The sequence below is a fragment of the Callithrix jacchus genome, chromosome 8, assembly GCF_049354715.1.
Source record: "Callithrix jacchus isolate 240 chromosome 8, calJac240_pri, whole genome shotgun sequence".
NCBI lineage: Eukaryota > Metazoa > Chordata > Mammalia > Primates > Cebidae > Callithrix > Callithrix jacchus.
The window spans coordinates 104,756,316-104,778,599 of NC_133509.1; the positions used below are offsets into that span (position 1 = coordinate 104,756,316).

The 22,284-nt window shown below is 42.4% G+C and overlaps 1 protein-coding gene across 1 annotated transcript; it reads right to left on the reverse strand.

The window, feature by feature from the left end:
- Window positions 1-1,367: 1,367 nt before the first annotated feature.
- SLC10A1 (solute carrier family 10 member 1) lies at window positions 1,368-21,969 on the reverse strand. The gene is made up of 5 exons (XM_035260831.3): window positions 21,528-21,969; window positions 11,592-11,802; window positions 5,735-5,913; window positions 3,757-3,953; window positions 1,368-1,887 (listed from the first exon to the last, which is right to left on the reverse strand). Exons 1-5 carry the CDS (start codon window positions 21,881-21,883, stop codon window positions 1,667-1,669), a joined length of 1,164 nt encoding a protein of 387 aa, XP_035116722.2. The 5' UTR covers window positions 21,884-21,969; the 3' UTR covers window positions 1,368-1,666.
- Window positions 21,970-22,284: the final 315 nt, after the last annotated feature.

Below are 22,284 nucleotides of genomic sequence, written 5' to 3' on the forward strand. Positions count from 1 at the left end.
GGCCTTTTTTTTTTTCTTCTTGAGACATCTTGCTTGGTCACCCAGGTTGGAGTATGTGGTGTCATCTCAACTCACTGCAGCCTCTACCTCCCAGGCTCAAATAATTCTCATGTCTCAGCCTCCCAGTACTAGAATTCCAAGCGCCCGTCCATGTCTGGCTGATTTTTTTTGTATTTTTAATAAGAGATAAGGTTTGACAGTGTTGGCCAGGCTGGTCTCAAGTCCTGACCTGAAATGATCTACCTGCCTCAACCTCCTAAAGTGTTGGGATTACAGGCATGAGCCACAATGCCTGGCTAAGACTTAAGCTACTTTTAATCTTAGAGGTGTTAGGGAATACAATAAATTCCTTTGAAAAAGTAGCAGGAAAATAACTAGATTATATCTCAAAAAGGGACTCAAAACCAGACTTGAGAGGTCATGAGGAGTATAAACCTAAGGGAAGGTTTAGGACCTGCCTTTGCAGGGCATGGTTGAACCTTTGTTTTCCATGTTTATGTTCCTTTTATCTTTATTCCTTCCTAAGGACAGTTTGAGTCCCACCCTATCTTCCCCAAAAGCTAAACAAATGTATTCTTACATAACTATGTAACCAAGTCTCTTAGCAGATGATGTTGATTAGGTAATAGAGAAAACAATTTGAACAGGTAGGTATGTATGCATATAATCAGCAAAAATGGTAGGTATTAGCCTATTCGAAGATCTGCATTTTTAAGAGGATGTTAGTGATCCAAATTTGTGATTCTTGTTTTGGTGTTGGGAGTCTTTGTTAGTCCTGCACATTTGCCAAGTCCTGCGCATTTTACGAATAAAACCAAACTATTGTCTTGGTTTTATTTGTACCTGACCATACATACAAAATGATACAAAAGTCCCAAGTAACGAATCATGATCAACGTTTTGCAAGTGTTAATATTGTTAATCATTTACGTGATCTTTATTTGCATCTGATATGCAAAATGTTTAAATTTTATTAGAGATAATTTGAAAGTTGTGAATTCTAGCTGTTTGAATATTTTTCTTTGAATTGGGAAACCACTCATTTTGGCAGTAGTTTGCTGTACTCAGTTGTGGGGCCCTTTGTGTTAAAACCAGATACCTAGTGAACTCAAAAAGGGGATTAGTGAGATAACATTGTGTTAGTGTATGTTTGTTTGCTGTTTCTCCTTGTCAATGTTTTTCCCCTCTGCTAACTCCCAGTTTTTTTATTTCATTAGCCATTTTTGAGTTTGTTTTGCCTAACTGCATCTTGTATTCACTTTTGCATATTTGGTGTCAAATTTGAGCTTTCAGGAGCATCACCCCAATCATGTCAAAAGGGAAGAAATGGGATCTGAATTTTTTAGATTAGAACTTCTGACGTCTACTTTTACAGTATTTTTGAGCATTTATTTCTCTTTTGGGTCACAAAACTTGAAATGGGATTTGGGTATTTGAGTAATGGATAAAACACATACATTTGTTAGTTCAGAAATTTAGTGACTTAAGATACTTATCAGGCACTGTTACAGAGATCCTGGCAAGAGGCAGATTTGGTTTCTGGTTTCATAGAGTTTACAGTCACTGAACAAGTCTAAGTAGCAAATTCTAAGTTGGGGATAGGTGAGGCTTCTTGGGTAGACACCCTATGTTCCCGGGCCAAGGCTTGATGATTGCGATAGACGTACTAGAAATGCTGGAGAGACTCAGGCAAGACTGGTGTTTTTGCTGCTCTCTCTAGTTTACCAGACTGGCTTTCGGAATTTGCTTTGGGACCAGAATCCAGGCCGCCATGGGAGGGGCTGGGCTCTGCAAGGGAGCACTCCTTCCCTTTGTAGATGCCATTTCCCACAGCTCCTGGAGTTGTTTCTTCAGTTGTGGCAGCTGTGTAGATAATTTTCATTTTATCTGTAAAGTTACAAAGGGCCATAGGTGTAGAGGGAGAACAAGAGGAGTAAAACAATGAAACTTGTTTAATCTGGAAAATAATATCAACTGAGACCTAAGATGTGCTGTATGTATATTTTCCATTTCTGCCGTCTCTCCTGTGATTTAAATTCATTTTCCCTTCAGTCTCTCTAATGGTAGTAGTAGTAATAAAGATCCTAATGAATTAAGACTATTGGGTCTTCATCATCATTTCACCTCTAACTTCTTTGTATATGCAGTAAAACGACAGGGGAGATGCGTTTATGTTTGCAGGGACTGTGTTGCATTCAGGAAATAAGGAGGCAGGGAGGAAAGATCTTTGAGAAAGTCTAACCAAGAGAGTTTCCAGTTCTTCCCACCAACTCCAGTTGTTCTACCTTTTTTCTTGCCCACAGTGTAGGTGGTGCAAATTTGAAGATAGCTTTGATTCCCTAGATAGCTAGAGAATTCCCATTGAATTCTCTCTACAGAATTCTCCCATCTGTATAGAAAGGTGCAAGAATCAAAAGTATAAAAACTTGACAGATTTTTCACCCTGAGAATAGCTTCTTGGGGCCATTAGGTCCAAAGAAATAAGTTGTTTTGATTTAGTGTTTCCATTGGGGTCTTCTGAAATGCCTTGTGAAGAAAGTTCTTTGTAAGTCTTGAGAGCTAAAGATCCATAGAATATTGTCCTTTGAGGTCACTCCAGGCCCTCTGGTACTAAAACCTCAAATCTGGGAACTTGGTTGATCTAGCAACTTTTGTGGACTTTTTGTGAGAAGGCAGCAAATCTGTTGAGTTCCTCTCAGATAAGCATCAGACTAGATTCTTAAAACTCCACTGTAGCTTTTGAACCAAAGCCTCTAAAGTGGTTCTAGAGTATGGTCAGCCTTTACTTGTTTAGTTTTGGCTGGCAACCTAATCTTCGTTAACTGCAAAGGGAGAGAGACTCGGCATTTGCTAGTATAACGTGACAAATTTGAACAGGGAAAGTTCTGTATTTCTCCTAGGGTTTAAATCACAGTCCCTAGGGTCTAGAAAGGCTTATGAAGGGGACTTCAATTTGTAGACATGAAGGGCAGTTGAAGGATTTGGGTAAGTAGTTAGGAATAATATACTAATGTTATAAAATAATGAAATGTGTTATAAAGTAGGTTTGAGTGGCTTTTTAAATTGATGTAAAGTGCACTTTGAGGAAGGCACCGTGATCTCTGGTCTGTCTTGAGGTTCGATTATATTTTGAAAGGTAATGCTCTAAGCATTTTAGAGAAGAGATGCTTTATTACCCCATAGTGGTAAGAATAAAGTACAAATCATATTAATCAAGTTTATTGTGGAGGTAGTCACTGTTTAACCCTATGCTTAAGTTTCCTGTACTGTGTAACTGGAGTTGAGAAATCTTTTTATTTATTGCTTTCATATTTTTTTCCTCATACGGGGGTGCCAGTGGTGCTGTGGTTCTGATCTGGTTCCAGGAAAATGAAAACCTGGTCCTGAGAAACTGAAACTTCCCCAACTCTTGTGAATAGTGGCCTTTCACACAACTAGTAATCACAGTTGTCCAAGGCAGTTCTATCCTGTGATGTCTCCCCACTGACACAATGCAGCCCAAATTTCTTCAGTTTTCTGAGGTAAACTGCATCCACCATTTTGTTCTTCCAGCCAGAAGGAAGAAATGGAGTGCAGTTGTTGAAGTAGACTTAGATCTTTAAAGCCTCTTGCATGCTTCTTGGGGCTACCTGGTTCTTAGTGACTTAATAAGAATTAAAGCCCTATCTAAAAAGTCCCTGCTAGAAACATGGCTTGTTGGTAGGCTCAGGTCCAATATTGGAGCAGAACTTGAACTGGGGATAATTCAGTACTCACCCTTGGGAGTCTTGAATTTCTCATAGCACCTAAACATGGCAATAAGGAGAAGCCCTTCTCCGAGCTGGAAAATCATGTAGAGAAGGGGAAAGAAGAAAAGTGGGCCAATGACTTCAGGGGGAAAGGCCCCATTGAGGATGGTGGAACAGAGTTGGACATTTTGACATCCGGTCTCCATGCTAACAGTACGCCTGCACCTGTGTTGGTGAAGAAAACTCCATATGCACTCAGCAGGAACTAGAGGAAGCAATTTTGCTTGTGCTCCACCCCACCCCCCAGCCCAGATACTCTAGGATTCACTGAACAGTCCAGCATAAGAAGGTGGAAGGGAGCCAGGTGTGTGGAATGCACGTTGGTTCTAAAAAAAAGTAGACCCATTTGACACCAATCCAGATCTGTGAGGGGATGGTGACTTGTACTCACGTTAGGAAGCTTTTGTGAGGTTTTTTTGAGTAGCTTGGAAATCTATGATTTGTTTGTGTAGAGTTGCTAAATTAAAATTTGTAGAAATGTCTGGCTACTGAGGGATGAAAGGAAGGAGGCAATATCTATTAATTGGTTTATGTTGGGCTCGTAGGACAATTACATTTTTAATATATATTAGAAAAAGTTTGTCTGAAATGTCTGGAACCTTGTCCTGTTTTCCAGGTTTCTGGCTTACATATCTTTAAAACATGTAATGATTAAAGATGAAAGCAAAACCTGATTCAGTCCCATTGTCTATCTTTGAAACACATTTTCTTGGTTTTGCTTTACATTTTGTGGATTAAAGGGTGAGATGTTTACGTGTAATGAATACACATGTAATTCATTGCATTGCAACTTACTGTGTTAAAATAGTTATCAACTAGGAAAAAAAACCTGAGAGACATGATAGCACATTTATTATGGTGGAGACTATTGTAGTGGCACATAGTTCTGTGGCCAATTATGGTCTGCATCATCCTCTTTGTTTTGGTGAAAGCCAACATCACCAAGTGGTCATTGACAGTCTTTTGACTCACTGTATCATCATGCTTTATATCCTGTGGTAATTTGTTGTTTAACATGTCTTTTAAAATGGATAATTACTTTTAAAATTATATTTTAAAAATCTTTTTTAAAAAAGTTGGGGTGCTTCTAATGTTTAGATTTCTGCATAAGCACTTGTCTACTGTGGCTAAAAAGAGGAAAAGTCTCATACTACTCTGTTAGGTTGTCTGATGTTCATGTACCATGCGCTCAAACTGTTCCTACAGAGGAGCAGCTGTGTTCGTGAATTGGATTACATTAGTCAAGGTTCACAGCTACTTCAGCTCTGAGTGTCACCCAGTGGTGTCCGTGTTGGGACTGAAGCCTAGGCAGAAGAGAAGTGGACAAGGAAGAGGAGTATTATCAACACCTGTCACAATGACATGAAACTACCCCAGGGCCACTACCAAGGAGTTGGTCAGCGGATGGAATCTAGACACTACTTTGCTGTTGCTATTGGTATTTGGATGCCTTTGGTGTCTGCATTCTTAACCCATTCAGTCCTTCCCTCAATTATTTTCAAGTCTCAAGTCTATTGTCCAGTTGGTGCATTTGAACGTATTGCTAGGGAAATGCCTTGTGCAGATTTCAGGTTCTATCTTCTTTTCCTGAAAGACTAGGACAAGAATGAAGCCCATGGGAGATTGGGACCTAAAATACCTATTGCCAGGTGTGCAGTGGGTCACACCTGTAATCCTAGCACTCTGGAAGGCTGAGAGGCAGGCAGATCACTTGAGCTCATTAGTTCAAAACTAGCCTGGGTGACATGACAAAATCCCATCTCTAGACAAATCAGCTGGGCATGGCGGCTTGTGCCTGTAGTCCCAGGTACTTGGTGGGGGCTGAGGCAGGAGGATCACTTAAGTGCAGGAGGTCAAGCGAGGCTGCAGTGAGCTGAGAATGTGCCACTGCCCTCTAGCCTGGGCAACAGTGAGACCCTGTCTCAAAAAAATTCAGTAATACCTACCGTCCATTGAGGCAGAAGAGAGCACAGAGAACATAACCCAGCAGAAAACCAATAAAAGGCATCAAGGAGGAGGTGGTCACCAAGAGTGGTGTCATGGCAAGCAAGATGCTCTTGCCCACGTTGATGGCAGAGAGGACTATGACGGCCACACTGCACAAGAGAATGATGATCATCCCTCCCTGGGAATAAAGATAAGGCAATTAGAAGGGTTGGGGATATGGAGGAACAGAGAGATGGGGAAGCACAGGTAGAAATTGGAGGTGGGAAACATTGCACTAAAAAATTGGAAGTGGAAGAAAATATGAAAGATCTTTATTTTCTGTCCTTTTGGATTTGTTTTAAAAAAGTTATATTTTTTTATTAATATTAGAGACACAGTCTCACTATGTTGCCCAGTCTGGTCTTAAACTCCTAGACTCTAGTACTACTACCACCTTGGCCCCCCAAAGTGCTAGGATTACAGGTGTGAGCCACTGCACCCAGCCCATCTTTTTATTACAATTTATCCTGTCTATAGGATAATTTTAACATTTAAAGTGGTAAAATAGGTGTAGCAAAGTTTGCCAGTTTAATCACTTTTGAGTGTACAGTTCAGTGGCTTTAAGTACTTTCATAATGTCCTAATGACATTTTAACATTTTTATTGCTCAGATTTCAGCTGCACAGCTTTGTGTTTCTGTTTTTAATCCTTTTTGCAACTGATGTGATCATATAGAACATCACCTATACCAATTAGTGGTCCCATCCCAGCATAGGAAGGACTTTCACACCTCTTCACGCACTAAACTTAACTCCTATTATTACTCAAAGGAGAGGAAATGAACATTGTAGAGTTTTCCGTTACTCTCTGCTGCTATCTCTGGAAATTTATCCTGTCTACAATTCCTGCTGAGACAAGCAGTCTTGGGTAGTTGCTTCTTCATAGGCCACCATGTTTTGTACCACCTGACTTCATTGCCCTGCTCACAACTGGAATGAGTGCCCGTTCATGGGCAGTCAATCCATTGGCTTGCCAGTGACACGTGAGATGACATGTCCACACCTACCCACAAAGGTGGCCTGGGCAGGCTGATGAGTGGTAGAAATAATCAGATCTCTCATCTAGGAAGTTTACGGGATTACAGAGAGGAAAGCAGTAGCAGGGACAAGTGTTAAAACACATAGAAAGCTGGGAGCAATAAAAACCACAAGTTGGCAGAAGCTGTAAGACAAAGGAGAGTCAGGGGTCAGTTCATCAGTAGCAGCAGGTATGGAAAAGCATGAGTAGAGTGTTGAGTCAATGAAATGGCAGGATTAAAGAATGGTGGATGGCTGATCATGAAAGTGGCTCCTGGCCATGTCATGGTCAGATTCATCAGTCTTCTAACCACATAACCTTTGGATAAACCCTTGCATGGGTAACTTAAAAATTACTTGAATTGCTTTTCAAAATGAGCATCCCTGAAGTTGTATCTTGGCATATCTAAATGTGACCTTCCACCAGTGAATGTAACTGGTTGAACCCAGTGTGAGCAGATAGCTGCTACCAGAGCTAGTTATTGAAAGTTGGGTTATTTGGATTTGTAAGGTCCTAGGAGGGTTAAGTGTGCAAAGAGGGTAGGTCAGTCATTTGTTCATTTTCCAGTTTGGTGTTCACTATATTATTTATGGGATAGGGTGATGAAGGATAAGCATAGTCCTCAAAGAGCCATAGAAACAAGGATGCCTCAGCCTTTGCAGCTTGACCCACACGTTCATCCCTGCATCCTTACAGGAGTGATTCCAGATTTGGAATATAGGAAGATCAGTGTAGCTGTTGACTTTGTGGTGGTTTAACCCTGGAGGTTTAGTCAGGGGCAAAATGGGTCCCGGGTATGCCTGAGTTTTTCAGATCACTTTTTATGTAGTCCCTTATTACTGGTCTCTTTCTAGCCAAGGTATTGCTTAGCCCTTTTAATGTTCTCTGGTCTCATTTTGACTTCATTTTTCCTGTGGCATTGAACAGTGAATGTGAAACATAACAGGAACAGAGACTAGTTGAGATAATCCTGGCTCTGCCAAGTAACTTTTTAGGGCCTCAGTTGCTCTATCTGCAAATTGGGAGTAAGGCAGGAGACTGAACTTCATCCTGAAGCCTTCTCTAGCTTTAAGATCTGAGATTCTGCTTTTTGCATCCTCAGAGAAACACTTTTAAAGTTACTTTGAGGTATAAAGGAGACATGCTCTCATGTCAGTTATCATTAGTAGTGTGACTTGGTATTCTGGTCTCCAGTTTTCCCACCTATAAAATGGGCAGAGTAGCATTAAATGATAGTGGGGGTCAGTTCACATTTTAATATTCTTTATATCTTATATGTATTTTTAAAGATAGTTTGTGGGGTGTATTGGATTTTTAAAAATCTAAAGCAATCTTATGCACCCCACAAACTGTCTTAAAGAAATGAAATGATGCACACAAACGTGTTTCTCTGTGTATGTTGTTTTTCTGCTGGTGTGTGGAAGAGGAGCAGATAGGACTTGCCCTTCATTCCTTTATTCTCAGGCATTAGCTATGGGGGCACTGTGATACGTGCTGTGGATTCAATGTTAATTAAGACATAGCTTTATGGTCTTGCTTCTTGAGAAATGAGTGGGGAATAAAAATAAATAGGTATGGCTGGGCGCAGTGGCTCACACCTGTAATCCCAGCACTTTGGGAGGCCAAGGTGGGCAGATCATGAGGTCAGGAGTTGGAGACCAGCCTGACCGACACGGTGAAACCCCATCTCTACTAAAAATACAAAAATTAGTCTGGCATGGTGGTGCACACCTGTAATCCCAGCTGCTCAGGAGGCTGAGGTAGGAGAATTGCTTGAATCCAGGAGGCAGAGGTTTCAGTGAACCGAGATCACCCCACCGCACTCCAGCCTGGACAACAGAGCGAGACTCCATCTCAAAAACAAACAAAAAACCCCAGGTATTCTTAATGCAGTGATTGCTACAGGGGTTAGCTGGAGTGTTGGGTACTATGGGAATGAATAGGACAAGCATCCTTCTCAGGCTTAGGAGGTTAAGGAAGGCTTACTGGAGGAGACACTGTATGTGTTGAGATTTAAAGGGTGAGTGGGGTGAGAATTGGGAAGAAGAGCGTTCCATGTGAAGGGAAGGGCAAGTGCAAAGAGAAAATAGCTGAGACTTGTAGATCGGTTGAGACCAAATCAAGTGTCACATTAAGGAGTTTAAACTCTATCCTAGGGGAAAGGAACCAATGAGAGGCTTTAAGCAGTGGAGTGACATGATAGAGTTTGTACTTTACATCTTCACCCTCTGGTTGAAACTGGGTCAGGAGGTAGGATGAGAAGGCCATTTAAGTTGTCTAGTGAGAGGTAAGGATGAAAAGGAATGAATGGATTCCAGCAACAGAAGGTGGAATCAATGGTCATTGATTAGATGGATGTGGGTGGTGAGGGAGAGGAGGACATTGAGAATGACTCCCAGTTTTTGGTTGAGGCAGTTCGGCATGCAGAATGCCACTGACTGAGATAACACAAGGGGAGGAGATGACTTTAACATATATTAAGTTTTAAATTTCCAAGGTATATTTAGATAGAATGATCTGGTAGATAACAAATGGATTCTAGAGTCAGGAGAGAGTTGACACCTGATGATGCTGTTCTGGAAGTCTCAGCTAGCAGATGGTAATTGCAGCCCTGAGAGGGACCAGATCCTGGGCTAGGAGAGGTCTGGTGAGAAAGGCAGAAAGCTTAGACTGAATGCAGAGAAGTGCCTTTGACCAGAGGAACTCATAAGGGAGTCTGAAGGAGGTTACGAGAGGTGGGAGGAAAGCAGCAGAGCTTGAAGTCACCAAAGCTGATAGAGAAGGTTTTTGAGGAGGCGGCAGTGGTCAATTATGTCCAGTGCTGCTAGAAGGTCAAGGAAGGATTGAGAAATGTCCATTGGATTTGGCAAAGAAAGTAGAGCAGGTGGTCATCAAGATGCTGGGTGGATGGGAGACCACGGGGAAGAGAAGAGAGGGATTCAAATAATGGAAATTAATTGCTGAGGGTCTGGTCACTCGTGAGAGAGCTCTGGCAGTGGCATGGGGGAAGAGGAAGGTGTTTGAGAGGGAGATACTGACACACACACACAGAGGGAGGAGTGAGGGGGACTTTTCCTGAATCCTGGCTAGGAAGAGGGGGAACAAAGGGAGGTGTTAGGTGGAATGGGAGGTGGATTTCACAAAAAATCCTAGTGAGATGTTTTTTGTTTTGTTTTTTGAAGATAAGAGATATGTGGGTCTGTATCAAAGCTGATTGTGAAAAACCAATACAGAGATGCTTTAGAAATTAGAGTGAGAGAGGGGAGGCTGCTGGGGAGGGGACATAATCAATCAAGGGAGGTCTCCGAGATGCAAGGGTGGAGAGGATGATGTAATCCCCATCATAGATCCCAGGGATTACATCATGCCAAGGGCACAGAAGGTGGAGCAGGTGGTCATCACAATGCTGGTGGGAGACGTGGGAAGAGGCGGGAGAGAGAGCCCATGAATATAGATTATTTTGTTGAGTGCCTGCTAAGTGCCAGTCACTGTGCTAAGTGGCTTCAGTTCCTTGCCCCCATATCCTTAGGCAGTAAGCATACTATCTTATTTTACGTGACTGGCCATGGAAAGGAGAAGGGATCATTCCTTCAGTGTCCTCCAGCAGGCTGGAAGGGGAGCTGTGGCCATGGCACTGGGAGAGGGCAAGGGCAAAAACTCCTCTTGAGACAATGGTAGTGTGAAAATAACCCCCCCTGAAAACATAACTCTTGGCCTCTTCGTTCCAGGCCCAAAGCTGCTGCCAGACTTTGGGGTTCTCAGGAGCACGCCCTGCAGACCAGGCCAGAGGCATTGATCCAGGGGCAGAGATAGTATAGGAGGTCAGGAGGTCAAATCCTTCCTGAGGACCAGGATGACCCCCTGGCCCTGGGGGATGAACTGGGAGCCAAGAGGGAGGCTGGCAGGGACTGAACTCCAAGGTTGAAAATGTTGGTGGAGAGACCATAGCTGCACTCTAAGAGCCTGGGATTCTTCTGCACACAAGGCAAAACCTTACATCCTTTGTGGCCTTAACTCCACCTCCCACGCCATCCCTCTCCTGAAATGCTGGGAGTGGGTACACCACCTCTCTCCTCTAGCTTCTTACCACATCAGCCAAATTTGCCCTTGGTGCCCTCTGAACTCCTCTATTCAGGCTTCTCCCCAGGTTTACCCAAATGCCTCAAGCACTTTCTTTTTAAGAAGCCTCCTTGACCACTCCAGCCCTCACTGTTCCCATCTCCTTGCCTTCTGTAAATATTTGTGTGTGCATTGGAATTGGATCTGGTTTCTCTCATGTGTTACTTCACTTTCTTTTCTTTTTTTTTTCTTTTTCTTTCTTGACACAGTCTTACTCTATGGCCCGGGATGGAGTGCAGTGGCATGATCTCAGCTCACTGCAACCTCCGCCTCCCTGGTTTATGTGATTCTGCTGTCTCAGCCTCCTGAGAAGCTGGGATTACAGACATTTGCTACTACGTCTGGCTAATTTTTTTTTTGTGTATGTATTTTTAGTAGAAATAGGGTTTCGCCATGTTGGCCAGGCTGGTCTCAAACTCCTGACCTCAAGTGATCCACCCACCTCAGCCTCCCAAAGTGCAGGGATTACAGGCGTGAGCTACCATGCCAACCTCATGTTTACTTCGCTTTCTGCAAATATCAAACTGTGGTGACAGTGAAACTCCTCAGAGTGCATAGCATAAAACTTAGCATCTAGTAGGAGCATATATATGTTTATTATTAATATAATGATTATGCCTTCTAGTTGTATATGGTGTTTTTACTCTTTTGCCCTAACTTGTCAAGCCCCCAGGTTCTTACCTTGACAACATATCGTACATATTGTGGCCGTTTGGATTTGAGGATGATCCCTATGGTGCAAGGAATGAGAACCAGGATCAGCGATCTCATGATGCCTTTATAGGGCACCTTGTCCTTCAGGTCCCCTTCATAGATCCCCCTGGAGTAGATGTACAGGAGGAGAGGCATCATGCCAAGGGCACAGAAGGTGGAGCAGGTGGTCATCACAATGCTGGTGGGAGTTATGGGAAGAGGAGAGAGAGAGAGCTCATGAATACGGACTATTTTGTTGAGTGCCTGCTAAGTGCCAGTCACTGTGCTAAGTTCTTTACAATGTAACTAGAGTTACTTTCCCCCATATCCTTAGGCAGTAGGCATACTATCTTCTTTTCGCTGACAAGGAGGCTGGAGACTAGAAGAGTTGTGTCCTGCTCAAAATCACCTAAGGTAGTAAGTGGCTGAGGCAGAATTTGAACTTAGGCTGGTTCAACTGCTTCAACCCCTGTGTGATTCATTGTGGAAGGACCCATTCTGATCTCCTTCTCTATAACAGAACTCCTTTTGCATTGAGCACCTGCCCCATCCTAGCCCATTTTGTAGAAAGCTAACTGTGTGATCCCATTACTCTGGTCATTAGCCCATTGAACCATGGAATAGCACCTGACCCATAGTTACTAAATGTCTGGTTTAGAGCCTAGGGAATGGCTGGTTGTAGTGGCTTTGTCCAGTGGAGACAATAACAATTAGCTATATTAGCACATTTTACCTCGTGGGGAATCTGAGTGTGAGACACAGTGACAGGGCACTTGGCCTTTGGGAATGAGTGGCGTGGAGTGATGGTCAGGCAGAAGCCAAAACCCTACTTAGAAAAAAATCAATAAACAGATACCATGATTAAAAGGACTTTAAAATAAATAGTGAAGCAGTAAGAAACAGAATAATTGAAGAGCCATAGTGGTGGAGTAGTAGAGAAGGCAGCAACAGTTACTCATGTTGAGTAAATGACAGGATAACCTGGTCAGGCTTGCTTTGCATCTTGGATAATATTCCAGTCCCCTACTCTGTTGTTCTCATGTTCTTAATTTTCTGGTTCCTCCTTGATACTATTTAAAATAAATTGAGAGTGAGACTCAGCCTGAATAATGTATCCTTCCAGCGCTAATATGTATCTTACTTGTCCAATTTCCTTTTCCATTTGGAATCTTATATATGTTAGTCCCAGGACCCTGTCTAGGGAGAGGCCCTCCAGAAGGGTCAACTGAGAAGGAAGCTGATAGGGCATCTCCTTGGATTTATGGACGTTCACATTAACAATATATGACTCTGACTTCCATTCCAGTGGGAAGGTGGTTGGGAGGTGAGGGCTTGGCAAGACCCTAGGAAAACCACACTAAGTGTGTTCCTCCTCCTCCCCACAGCCCTACCTTCCATCTATACTTCTTTCATTATTTCCATAATGATGGAATCTGGCTTAAATATGCATCAAGAGTAGCCTAGATCAAAAGTCTTAGAGTGTAGCCATCAAGAACAATAGGCAGACATGTTATAAGGGATAAGGGCTGTTAGAGGTGAGGAGAGGCCCTCAAAGAAAATCGTGAAGTAGATAATAGGAACTCTCCTACCCCCATGAACACTTAAATACACACTTGAGCTTGTAAGAAAGTAAGGGAGGCTGGCATAGTGGCTCATGCCTATAATTCCAGGGGAGGAATTAACTTTGGGGAGGCTGAGGAGGGAGGATTGCTTGAAGCCAGGAGTTTGAGAGCCGCCTGGGCAACAAAGTAAGACCCCTGTCTCTACACACAAGCAAACAAAAAACCACACACAAAATTTAGCCAGGTGTGGTGGTGTGCACCAGTAGGCCCAACTACTTGGGAGGCTGAGGTAGGAGGATGGCTTGAATCCAGAAGGTTGAGGCTACAGTGAGCTATGTTAGCACCACTCTACTCCAGCCTAGGTGACAGAGTGAGATACTGTCTAAAAAAAAAAAGTGCCCAGGGACAAGAAACAAATGCAAAGTAGTGGGGGATCTCAAGCTGAAGCTTCACTGTATAGAGGGGTTACAGAGGGGAGTGGAGTGTTAGTCTCGGCACTCTCGAGGCTTTAATTCCCAAGGGAGCGACCAGAATTGAGGTCTTTGCTGGGATGGGAGGGGCATTGAAACTGAGCAACCAATAATAAAAGGATCATGGTGGGGAGCGGGACTTTCTAATTATATCATCAATGAAATCATAGTGGAAAAAGTATTTAGAATGGAAAAATAATAAAATACATATTTGAAAAACATGGAGGGGGGACTTTGGATTAGGCAATGGTTTCTTAGATATGACACCTAAAGCACAAACAGCCAAATAAAACCAGACAAATCAGACTTTATTAATATTAAAAACTTGTGATTCAAAGGACACCATCAAGAAAGTGAAAAGGCAACCCAGAGAATGGGAGAAAATATTTGCAAGTCATATATCTGATAAGTGTCTAGTATCAGAATACATGAAGAACTCTTATAATGCAATAATAAAAAATTAAAAATGGGCAAAGGATTTGAATGAGATATTTCCCCATAGAAGATATACAAATGACCAATGAGCACATGAAAAGATGCTCAACATCATTACTTATTAGGAAAATGCAAATCAAAACAATGCGATACTGCTTTATACCTACTAGCATGGCTATAATTAAAAAGATGGGCAATTACGAGTGTTGGAGAGTATGTGGAAAATTTGGAATCCTCATACACTGCTGGTGGGAATGTAAAATGGTGCTTTGGGAAAATAGTTTGGCAGTTTCTCAAAAATTTAAACACAAAATCATCATATAATCCAGCAATTCAACTCTTAGGTATATATTCCAAGGGAATGGAAAGCATGTTCACACAAAAACTTGCCTATGAACTTTCAAAGAGATTATTCATACTAGGCAACAAGTAGAAAAAACCGGTATGTCCATCAGCTGAATGAATGGATGAGCCAAAATATATTATATCCATACAATGGGATATTATTCAATTACAAAAAGAAGGAAGTATTGTGACATGCTATCACATGAATGGACCTTGAAAATATGCTAAGTGAAAGAAATCTAGATACAAAAGGTCATATATTGATTGCATGTGATATAAAAATATTCAAATCCTTTGCCCATTTTTAATTTGCTTTTTATCATTGCATTATAAGAGTTCTTCATGTATTCTGAATACTAGACCCTTATGAGATATATGACTTGCAAAATGGTTTTCCATTTATGTGAAAACCATAGAGACAGAAAATAGATTAGTGGTTGTCAAGGGTTAGAAGGGGAGAGAGAAATGGGGACTCCTGCTAAATGGGATAGAGTTCCTTTTTGGGGTGTTGAAAATGTTCTGAAATTAGATAATGGTGATAGTTTCACAGCCTTGGAAATGTGCTAAAAACCAAGACAGATCAGGGAAAAGAGATGGCACAAATTGATGATGTTAGAGTGAAAAAGGGAACATAATTACAGAGACAATGAAGAGTTTAAAAAGTCATAAAAGAAACTAAGGACATTTTCATACTTTAATTTTCGATTATATGTATTTTTTCTTTTGTTTGTACAAACTTTGAGAAATGGCATTACATTTTCAACCTATATTAAAGGGATAATTCCACGGAAAATATAGCCTACAAACCAAGTCAATATGAAGCCAAAAACCTGATTCACCTTAGGATCATTAAAGATATTTAATAAACAGTTCAAAACGTATCTTCTAGAACCTCACATGATTTATACTGTCTTACAGTAGTGTTCCACTAAACATTCAAAGTGGAGATTGTTGCAGTAGTATACAAATCTGTCCAGAGAATATGAAAAGGGGACACATGTCCCAATTTATTGAACAAGGTTAATATGATCTTGGAACTAAAGCTGGAGAATGATATGAGAAAGGAAAATTGGGGGCCACTCTTATTTATGAACATAGAAGCAAAAATCATAAAATATGTTTTAAAAAAGTAATACAATGGACAAGATGAGTAAGAATGATTTAACATTAATCTATTAATATATATGTTAGTTATATTAATAACGTATTAATGTTAATACATTATTAGATTAATGAAATGATATAATTTTGTAGATACAGAAAAGTCATTCAACAAAATTTAATGTTCTTACCTAATAAAAATTTAGTACACTAGCAACAAAATGAAAATTCCTTAACTCGAAAGGAAATCTGTTAAACATCTATATTAAACATTAAACTTAATGGTAAAAACTTAGAGGAGTTTTCTTTAACAAGAGAAATAAAAGCAAAGATAGTCATTATTATTACCTCTTTTATAAATTAACTATATATAGGCCCTAATAAGCACAGCAAAACAAGAAATAGAAAAAATACAGGAATGGGAAAATAAGAAACAAAACTTCCTTGTTTTGCCAAAGATAGGATTGTCCATAGAGGAAATCTAAGTGATTTTCCATTAAAACTGATAAGTAAGAGAATGTATGAGGTTCTAAATATATTAGCATCAGTCAATCAATCAGTTGGGTTTGATATACTAGAAATTAATTTTTTTAAAAACATTCATAATATTCACAAAAACTAGAAAATATTTATAAATCTAAAAGAGACATGTAAGATCTTTATGAAAGAAATTATGAACCTTTATAGATAGGTATTAAAAAAGGCCTAAGTAAAAGAAAAGCTATACCACGTTCATAGATGGGAAGCTTCAGTATTATAAAGATGGTCTCTCAATTTGTGTATAAATGTAATACAGATTTAATTAAAATTCCAGACGTATAATTTTTTTGTAGACTTGAAAACTGATACTAAAATTCAAGTGAAAGAGTAAAAGGCTTAAGAATAGCTAACATGATTTTCAAGGTGGGGAGACTTAGCTTTCAGATACCAAAACTTACAAAATTGTAATTAAGAAAGTGCGGAACTGGTACAAGGATAGCCACGTAGACCCGAAGAAGAGAAGAGAGATTCCAGACACAAGTGAGGGAGATGACATTACACATGACTGGAGAAAAATTCACTCAACGTGGCTGGGAATCTTCTATTATATGGAAAAGAAAATTAGTTCACACCATACATAAAAATAAGTTCTTCCATTTGAATCAAACATTTAAAACTTTTCAAAGAAAATATAGGGGAATGTCTTTTTAACTTTGTAGACAGTAAAAGATTTTTTTTTTTTTTGAAATGGGGTCTTGCTCTGTTGCCCAGGCTGGAGTGCAGTGGCATGATTTTGGCTTACTTTAACCTCCACTTCCCAGGTTCAAGCGATTTTCATGCCTCAGCCTCCTGAGTAGCTGGGATAACAGGTGCACATCACCATGCCCGGCTAATTCTTTTGTATTTTTAGGAGAGATGGGGTTTTGCCATGCTGTCCAGGCTTGTAGATAGTAAAGGATTTCTTAAAGAAACCTTAAAAACATAAACCAGAAAGGGAAGATATTGGCAAATATGACTAAATTAACACAAGCAGTCTATATTTAGAAGACATTATTATCAAAGTGTAAAGACCGGCTCCAAACTGTGAATAGACTGTTGCAACATATATAAACAACCATTAACTTTACAAATTAATTTTCAAAACCCACCCAAACCACAATCCTATAGAGAAACAGGCAAAAGACCCAACATTTCCAGAAGAGGACACACAAGTGGCCAACACACAGATGAAAATGTGGTAGACCTCCCATGAAATCAGATTTAAAACTATTGAGATCTGCTTCACTGTTTTCAGAAAACTTTAATTTTTAGAAAAAAATTAAAAATCTGACAATTCCAATATAGATGAAGGCATGGAGAAACAGGGATCTTCAGACACCGCTTGGGGAAGTGTGACGTGAACAACAACCTTGGAGACTTGTTAAAGATGTGTGACTCCCATAACCCAGCAGTCCTGCTTTAATTACATATGGCCTCATAAGTGGGCATAGGGACACGCACAAGTTTGTTCACAGAAGCAAGACAAATCTCTGACAACAGGAGAATGGATAAATGCAAGCAAACTATACAGCAGTTCAGATACGTGAGATAGCTGTTTTCTTTACATGACTATTTCTCAAAAAAAAAAAAGCAAGCTGTTAGGTGATGTGGACAGTATAATACTGTTTGTACAAAATTAAAAGATGTAAAGCCCACAGTCTACCTTGTTTATGAATATGTACATATGTGGTAATAGTTGAAAAGGGTCGGTGGAAATGCTGAGCACCAAATTCCTGGGGGTGCTCCCTTTGGCATGTGGTAGAGGGCGATGAGATTGGGAATGGGAAAACAGGGGGTTTCAATGATCGCTATTGATCTCCTCTTAGAGAAAAGTCAAACACAACTTGTGTGTTTGTTTTGGTGTCCTAGAGCAGAGGAATCATGCTTACTTTGACTTGGTGTGTCAGGAGTTTTGGAGTTTGGACTTGGTGTGCCGTGTCAGCTTGGGTATGCAGGAGCCATGTTCCCCGACCCCCAGGTACTTCCTCCACTTGCACAGTGCTGGGGACAGGTCAGGGACATCTATCTCCTAGCCTGCTGGCATCTGTGACTGTTGTGATCCTTGGTTTACCCCAAGGGACAGGGATGGACAGTGACTTTTATAGACTCTAGATCCCTGAGATTGTAGGCCTGGCTGCCTTTCATGGGGAAAGGGGGACATTTGTTTTTTTATTTTTCTCTCCTGCTTAAGTTTTAAGAACACAGCATAGACCCTGCTTTTGGACATCTGTATACCCCATTTAAGGGACTGGTTCAAGCATCTGTCAGTGCACAGATTGGGGGCAGAACTGAGGCAGCTGTGAGGCACCCCAACAAAGTCTCTCTGAAGCGGGAAATTTCTGGGGACCCCAGTGGTTTCCATCTTGTCCTGGTTAAGCTTCCTACATCATGGCTGGGAGACCAGTGGAAGTGCTTGGGTTGTGTCCAAGCCGATTGTCACCATGGCCATTGGCTCTGGGCTCTGCTGTGAGTCCAATGGTGGTAGGGGGAGCAGATGAACTTGGGGCAGCAAGGGTGGTCAAAGGAGGCCAGTTCCTGCTGGCATAGCACTCTCTCCTCTGTGCCTGACAAGCCATGCTCACTTCAACTGTGAGGGCGCTTTCTTTTGCCTGTTTGTCACCTACATTTTTTGAAACTTGTCTAGTGGCCTTCCTTGAGGAGGGAGCCGCCGTGCCTGGCTGTGTTGAGGGGTCTGCCTGGTGGCCTGGCTCAGACCAACTCCAGGTATGGGGCAGAGTGGAGGGAGACACAGTTTCCCACAAACTCTGGGAAACCTCTGGCAGGTCTCGGACCTCAGCCTCTTCATGTGTAAAATGGAATCTGTGTCTTACAATTCCTCCTAGCTCTAAATGGGATATAGAGTATTGTGCTTATCTTAAACTGGGGCCTTTGAGCTATAGCTGGCCCTTTAACATGTATTGTTTGGTTTGCACATTAAAAAAAAATTGAATGAGTTGCTGATTTCACATAAAATAGAGATTCTACCTTCTCTTGAAAAGTGGGAAGCCGTGGCTCCCACACAATACTTGCTGCTGAGACTCGTGGCGTCTGCCCATGCCTTTGAGGCTGTCTGACCATTTTGTTTGTTTATGGAAATGCTGACCTGGAAGATGTTTCAGTAAAAGCACAGGTTCTGGAGCCACCCAGACCTGGTGCCAATGTATTGACCTCTCTAAGATTCAGTTTCCTTACCTCTAAATGCTACTTGTTACATGCTGCCCCTGAGGGTGATGTAGAAGGATCACACACACTTATCCAAGTAAAGTGTTTAGCACTGTGCCTGGCTATTTCTTATAATCATTGTCGTTATCATAATGCACGTAACAAATTGTCCCAAATTGGAATGGGATTTGAAGTCTGGCTGCACATGAAGGTAGATGACCAGATTCCCATTCTGACAGTTGGATCTAAGGTATGGTTTAATGTGCATAGGAGGGTTTGTTTGTGGGGAAGGAGCTTTATGACAGAAAATGGCTGTCCCAGCAGAGCTTATCTCTTATAGGGGTCTAGGTAAAAATGATGGTCATCAGGGGTCTGGACAAAGAGATTGGGCAAGAGAGCATGAGGGGTCATGTTCTTGAGTCATCAGAGGCTCTGTCCAGCTGGGGCCTAGAGCCGCGGCAATGCAGGCATTGTGGCAGAGGCCTAAATAGTGGCCACTGGCGACGGGTCTGGGACACCTGGCCACTCAAAAACACTGTTGCTTCCCACCCCCTAGCTCTGCTTCCTCCACAGAAATATGAAGCCCTCAGAGTACCTCTTCCCAGGCCCCCGACTTCCTGCATCCCTCGTACACCAAAATTCATATATACTCTAGGTTTCTTGGGACACATAGGCTGCTATGAACCTTGTCCATAAGCCAGATACAAGACTGAGGGCTTGCTTTGTAGTGGAGGGGATGTGGATTAGACAGGGGAAGCATTTTCTCACAGTGAGGTGGCTGAACATTGAAGTACCTTTCTGAGGATGATGGCACAAGCCAAATGCCCTCTTTGTGCCTTTCTTCCCATCAACTACTTTGGCGAGGGCTAAATCATATGGGAAAAGAACCCAGAGCTTCTCAGACGGCAGATCCTGTTAAACCCCAACTCTAATTCACATTCACTCTCGCTTATGTATTTATTTGAGAGAGAGACAGGGTCTCTGTTGCCCAGTCTGGAGTGCACTGGTGCAATCATGGCTCACTGCAGCCTTGAACTTCTAGGATCAAAGATCCTCCCACTTCAGCCTTCCAAGTAGCTGGACTACAGGCATGTGCCACTGTGCCTGGCTAATTAAAAAAAATTTTTTTTTTGGTAGACACAGTCTTACTATGTTGCTCAGGCTGGTCTTAAACTACTGGTCTCAAGTTGTCCTCCTGCCTTGGCCTCCCAGAGTGCTGGAATTACAGGTGTGAGCCACCATGCCCAGTCATTCTCACTTTTTTCATAAAAAAAAAAATCTGTCCCAGTGTCATTTTGCGTCACTAGGCAGGGCTTCTTGACTTGGTTAGTTTTCCTAGGAAAGTTTTGCTCTAGGGGTAGGGTGCTGACAGACAAGCAGATGGACTTCCTGGATTCTGCTGCCATACCTGGGATTGAATAATGTCTCCACGGAGGACTAAACCAGAGGGGACTGGCTTGAGACTGACGTTTTGCAAAAAGGAAGAGCTTCTGCTAGTGAGTTTTCTTCAGCCTCAGCACAGGCTGCTCGAGCTGGAGCAGGTCTGAAGTGGCTCAGTCAGATGTTCAAGACTAGAGTCCCTCTGTTTGGGAGGATGGGCATCAACCAGCCCCTGAGTGCTGGGTCTCCAGGAGTGAGCCCTTGCTAATTTCTGCTTATAATGCCTTGGGCAGGGGGCTGGGGGTTGCTGCTGTCTTCCCCTTATCAGTGTGCCTAAGATAGGGTTGGCATATCCAGAGTGGGTGCTGGGAAACGGATCTCCCTGGTTGCGCCTTTGTATGGAAATGTCACTGCATCTGATGGGAAATGAGGGACTTTAAAGAGAGGACATCTCAGATGACCAGTAATTTGGAGGACCTTTTGGAAATTCTTGTCTGCTTTGCAGGAATTTGAGGTGCTTGTTTGGTTCCGAGTCACCTTGATCTCCCTGGTGATGTTTGGAACCAATCACATTGCCTTTTAAATCTCTGGTCTCAAAGCAGACAACTTGTCCACTGTTGTAGGTGGATGCAGTTCTCTCAGAGGTTCCTTTGGCTTAAATCAATGCTCCTTTAAGACAATCCTTGAGACACCTCTGAAAGCAAGATCACCACAAGGTTCCTGGACCAGTATGGTCCCTTTGGCTTGGTGCTTAAACCAAGATGTATCCCAATTCCTACCCCCATCCCAGCATAAGCTCTTGGCAATAAATGCCAGCCTTCCCCTGCCCTAGCCTCCACCCAGCCTGCATTCACTCCTTTTCCTGGCTTTAGCCCAGCTCTTCCCCTCAATTGTGACATCTCTAATGTGGCTCCTGTCCCAGGCTGTTCCCTCCTCACCCCCTGGCTTACCTGAGGTTCATGTCCCCCTTCATGGCCAGGCTGAAGACATTGGACAGGGTCCCTCCAGGTGAGCAGCCACAGACGAGGATGGCCAGCGCCTCAATTTTGTTCAGCCGGAAGACCTTGCCTAGCACAAAGGCTGTGAGGGGCATGATGCCATACTGTGCCACCAGGGCGATGGCTAGCCCTTTCGGCTTCCAGAAGTGAGCCTTGATCTTGCTGAACTCCATAGTGCAGCCAAGTGAGAGCATGATGAAGAACAACATGAACACCAGGATGATGCTCAGTGCCAGATCTGTGGGGCGCTTGCCAAAGTCGGGTGGCAGGGTGAAGTTGAATGTGGCAGACACGTTGTGGGCCTCCATTCTCCGGTGAGGCTGTGGAAGACCACTCCTCCTTCTCCAGCTGACTCCGTTTCTTGTGTAGTTCTTGCTGGATGCCTTCTTTAATCACCTCTCAGGACAGAGAGTTTCTGGACAAAAGCTCTGGGCAAATAGAAGGGTTATGCAACTAGCTGAGCTATTTCTCTGGCTGTGGCCTCAAAGAGGAACAGCCCAGAATTTTATCTGCCAGCCCTACCTCTCCCAAGCTGCATGGACTCTGCTGACTTCCTGGGTGCTACTCTCTCCTCCCTTGTCACTTTGCTGCTTCTGGGCTTATTTCTCCCCTTTGCCCCCCACTGAGTGTGCCTCATAGGCAGTCGGTTCCTGGGGACCTGCCCAGGGCCCACCTGAATCCAGGTCCAGTCCATCTTCCTGGCAGCTCC

Excerpts from the sequence above, each read along its gene's own strand:
- SLC10A1 (XM_035260831.3), bottom strand. The coding sequence starts at position 21,883 with ATGGAGGCCCACAACGTGTCTGCCACATTCAACTTCACCCTGCCACCC. Across the intron at positions 11,803-21,527 it reads AAGGGGGACATGAACCTCAG|CATTGTGATGACCACCTGCT; the intron begins GTAAGCCAGGGG and ends AACTCCCACCAG. Across the intron at positions 1,888-3,756 it reads GAAATTCAAGACTCCCAAGG|ATAAAATGAAAATTATCTAC; the intron begins GTGAGTACTGAA and ends GTAACTTTACAG.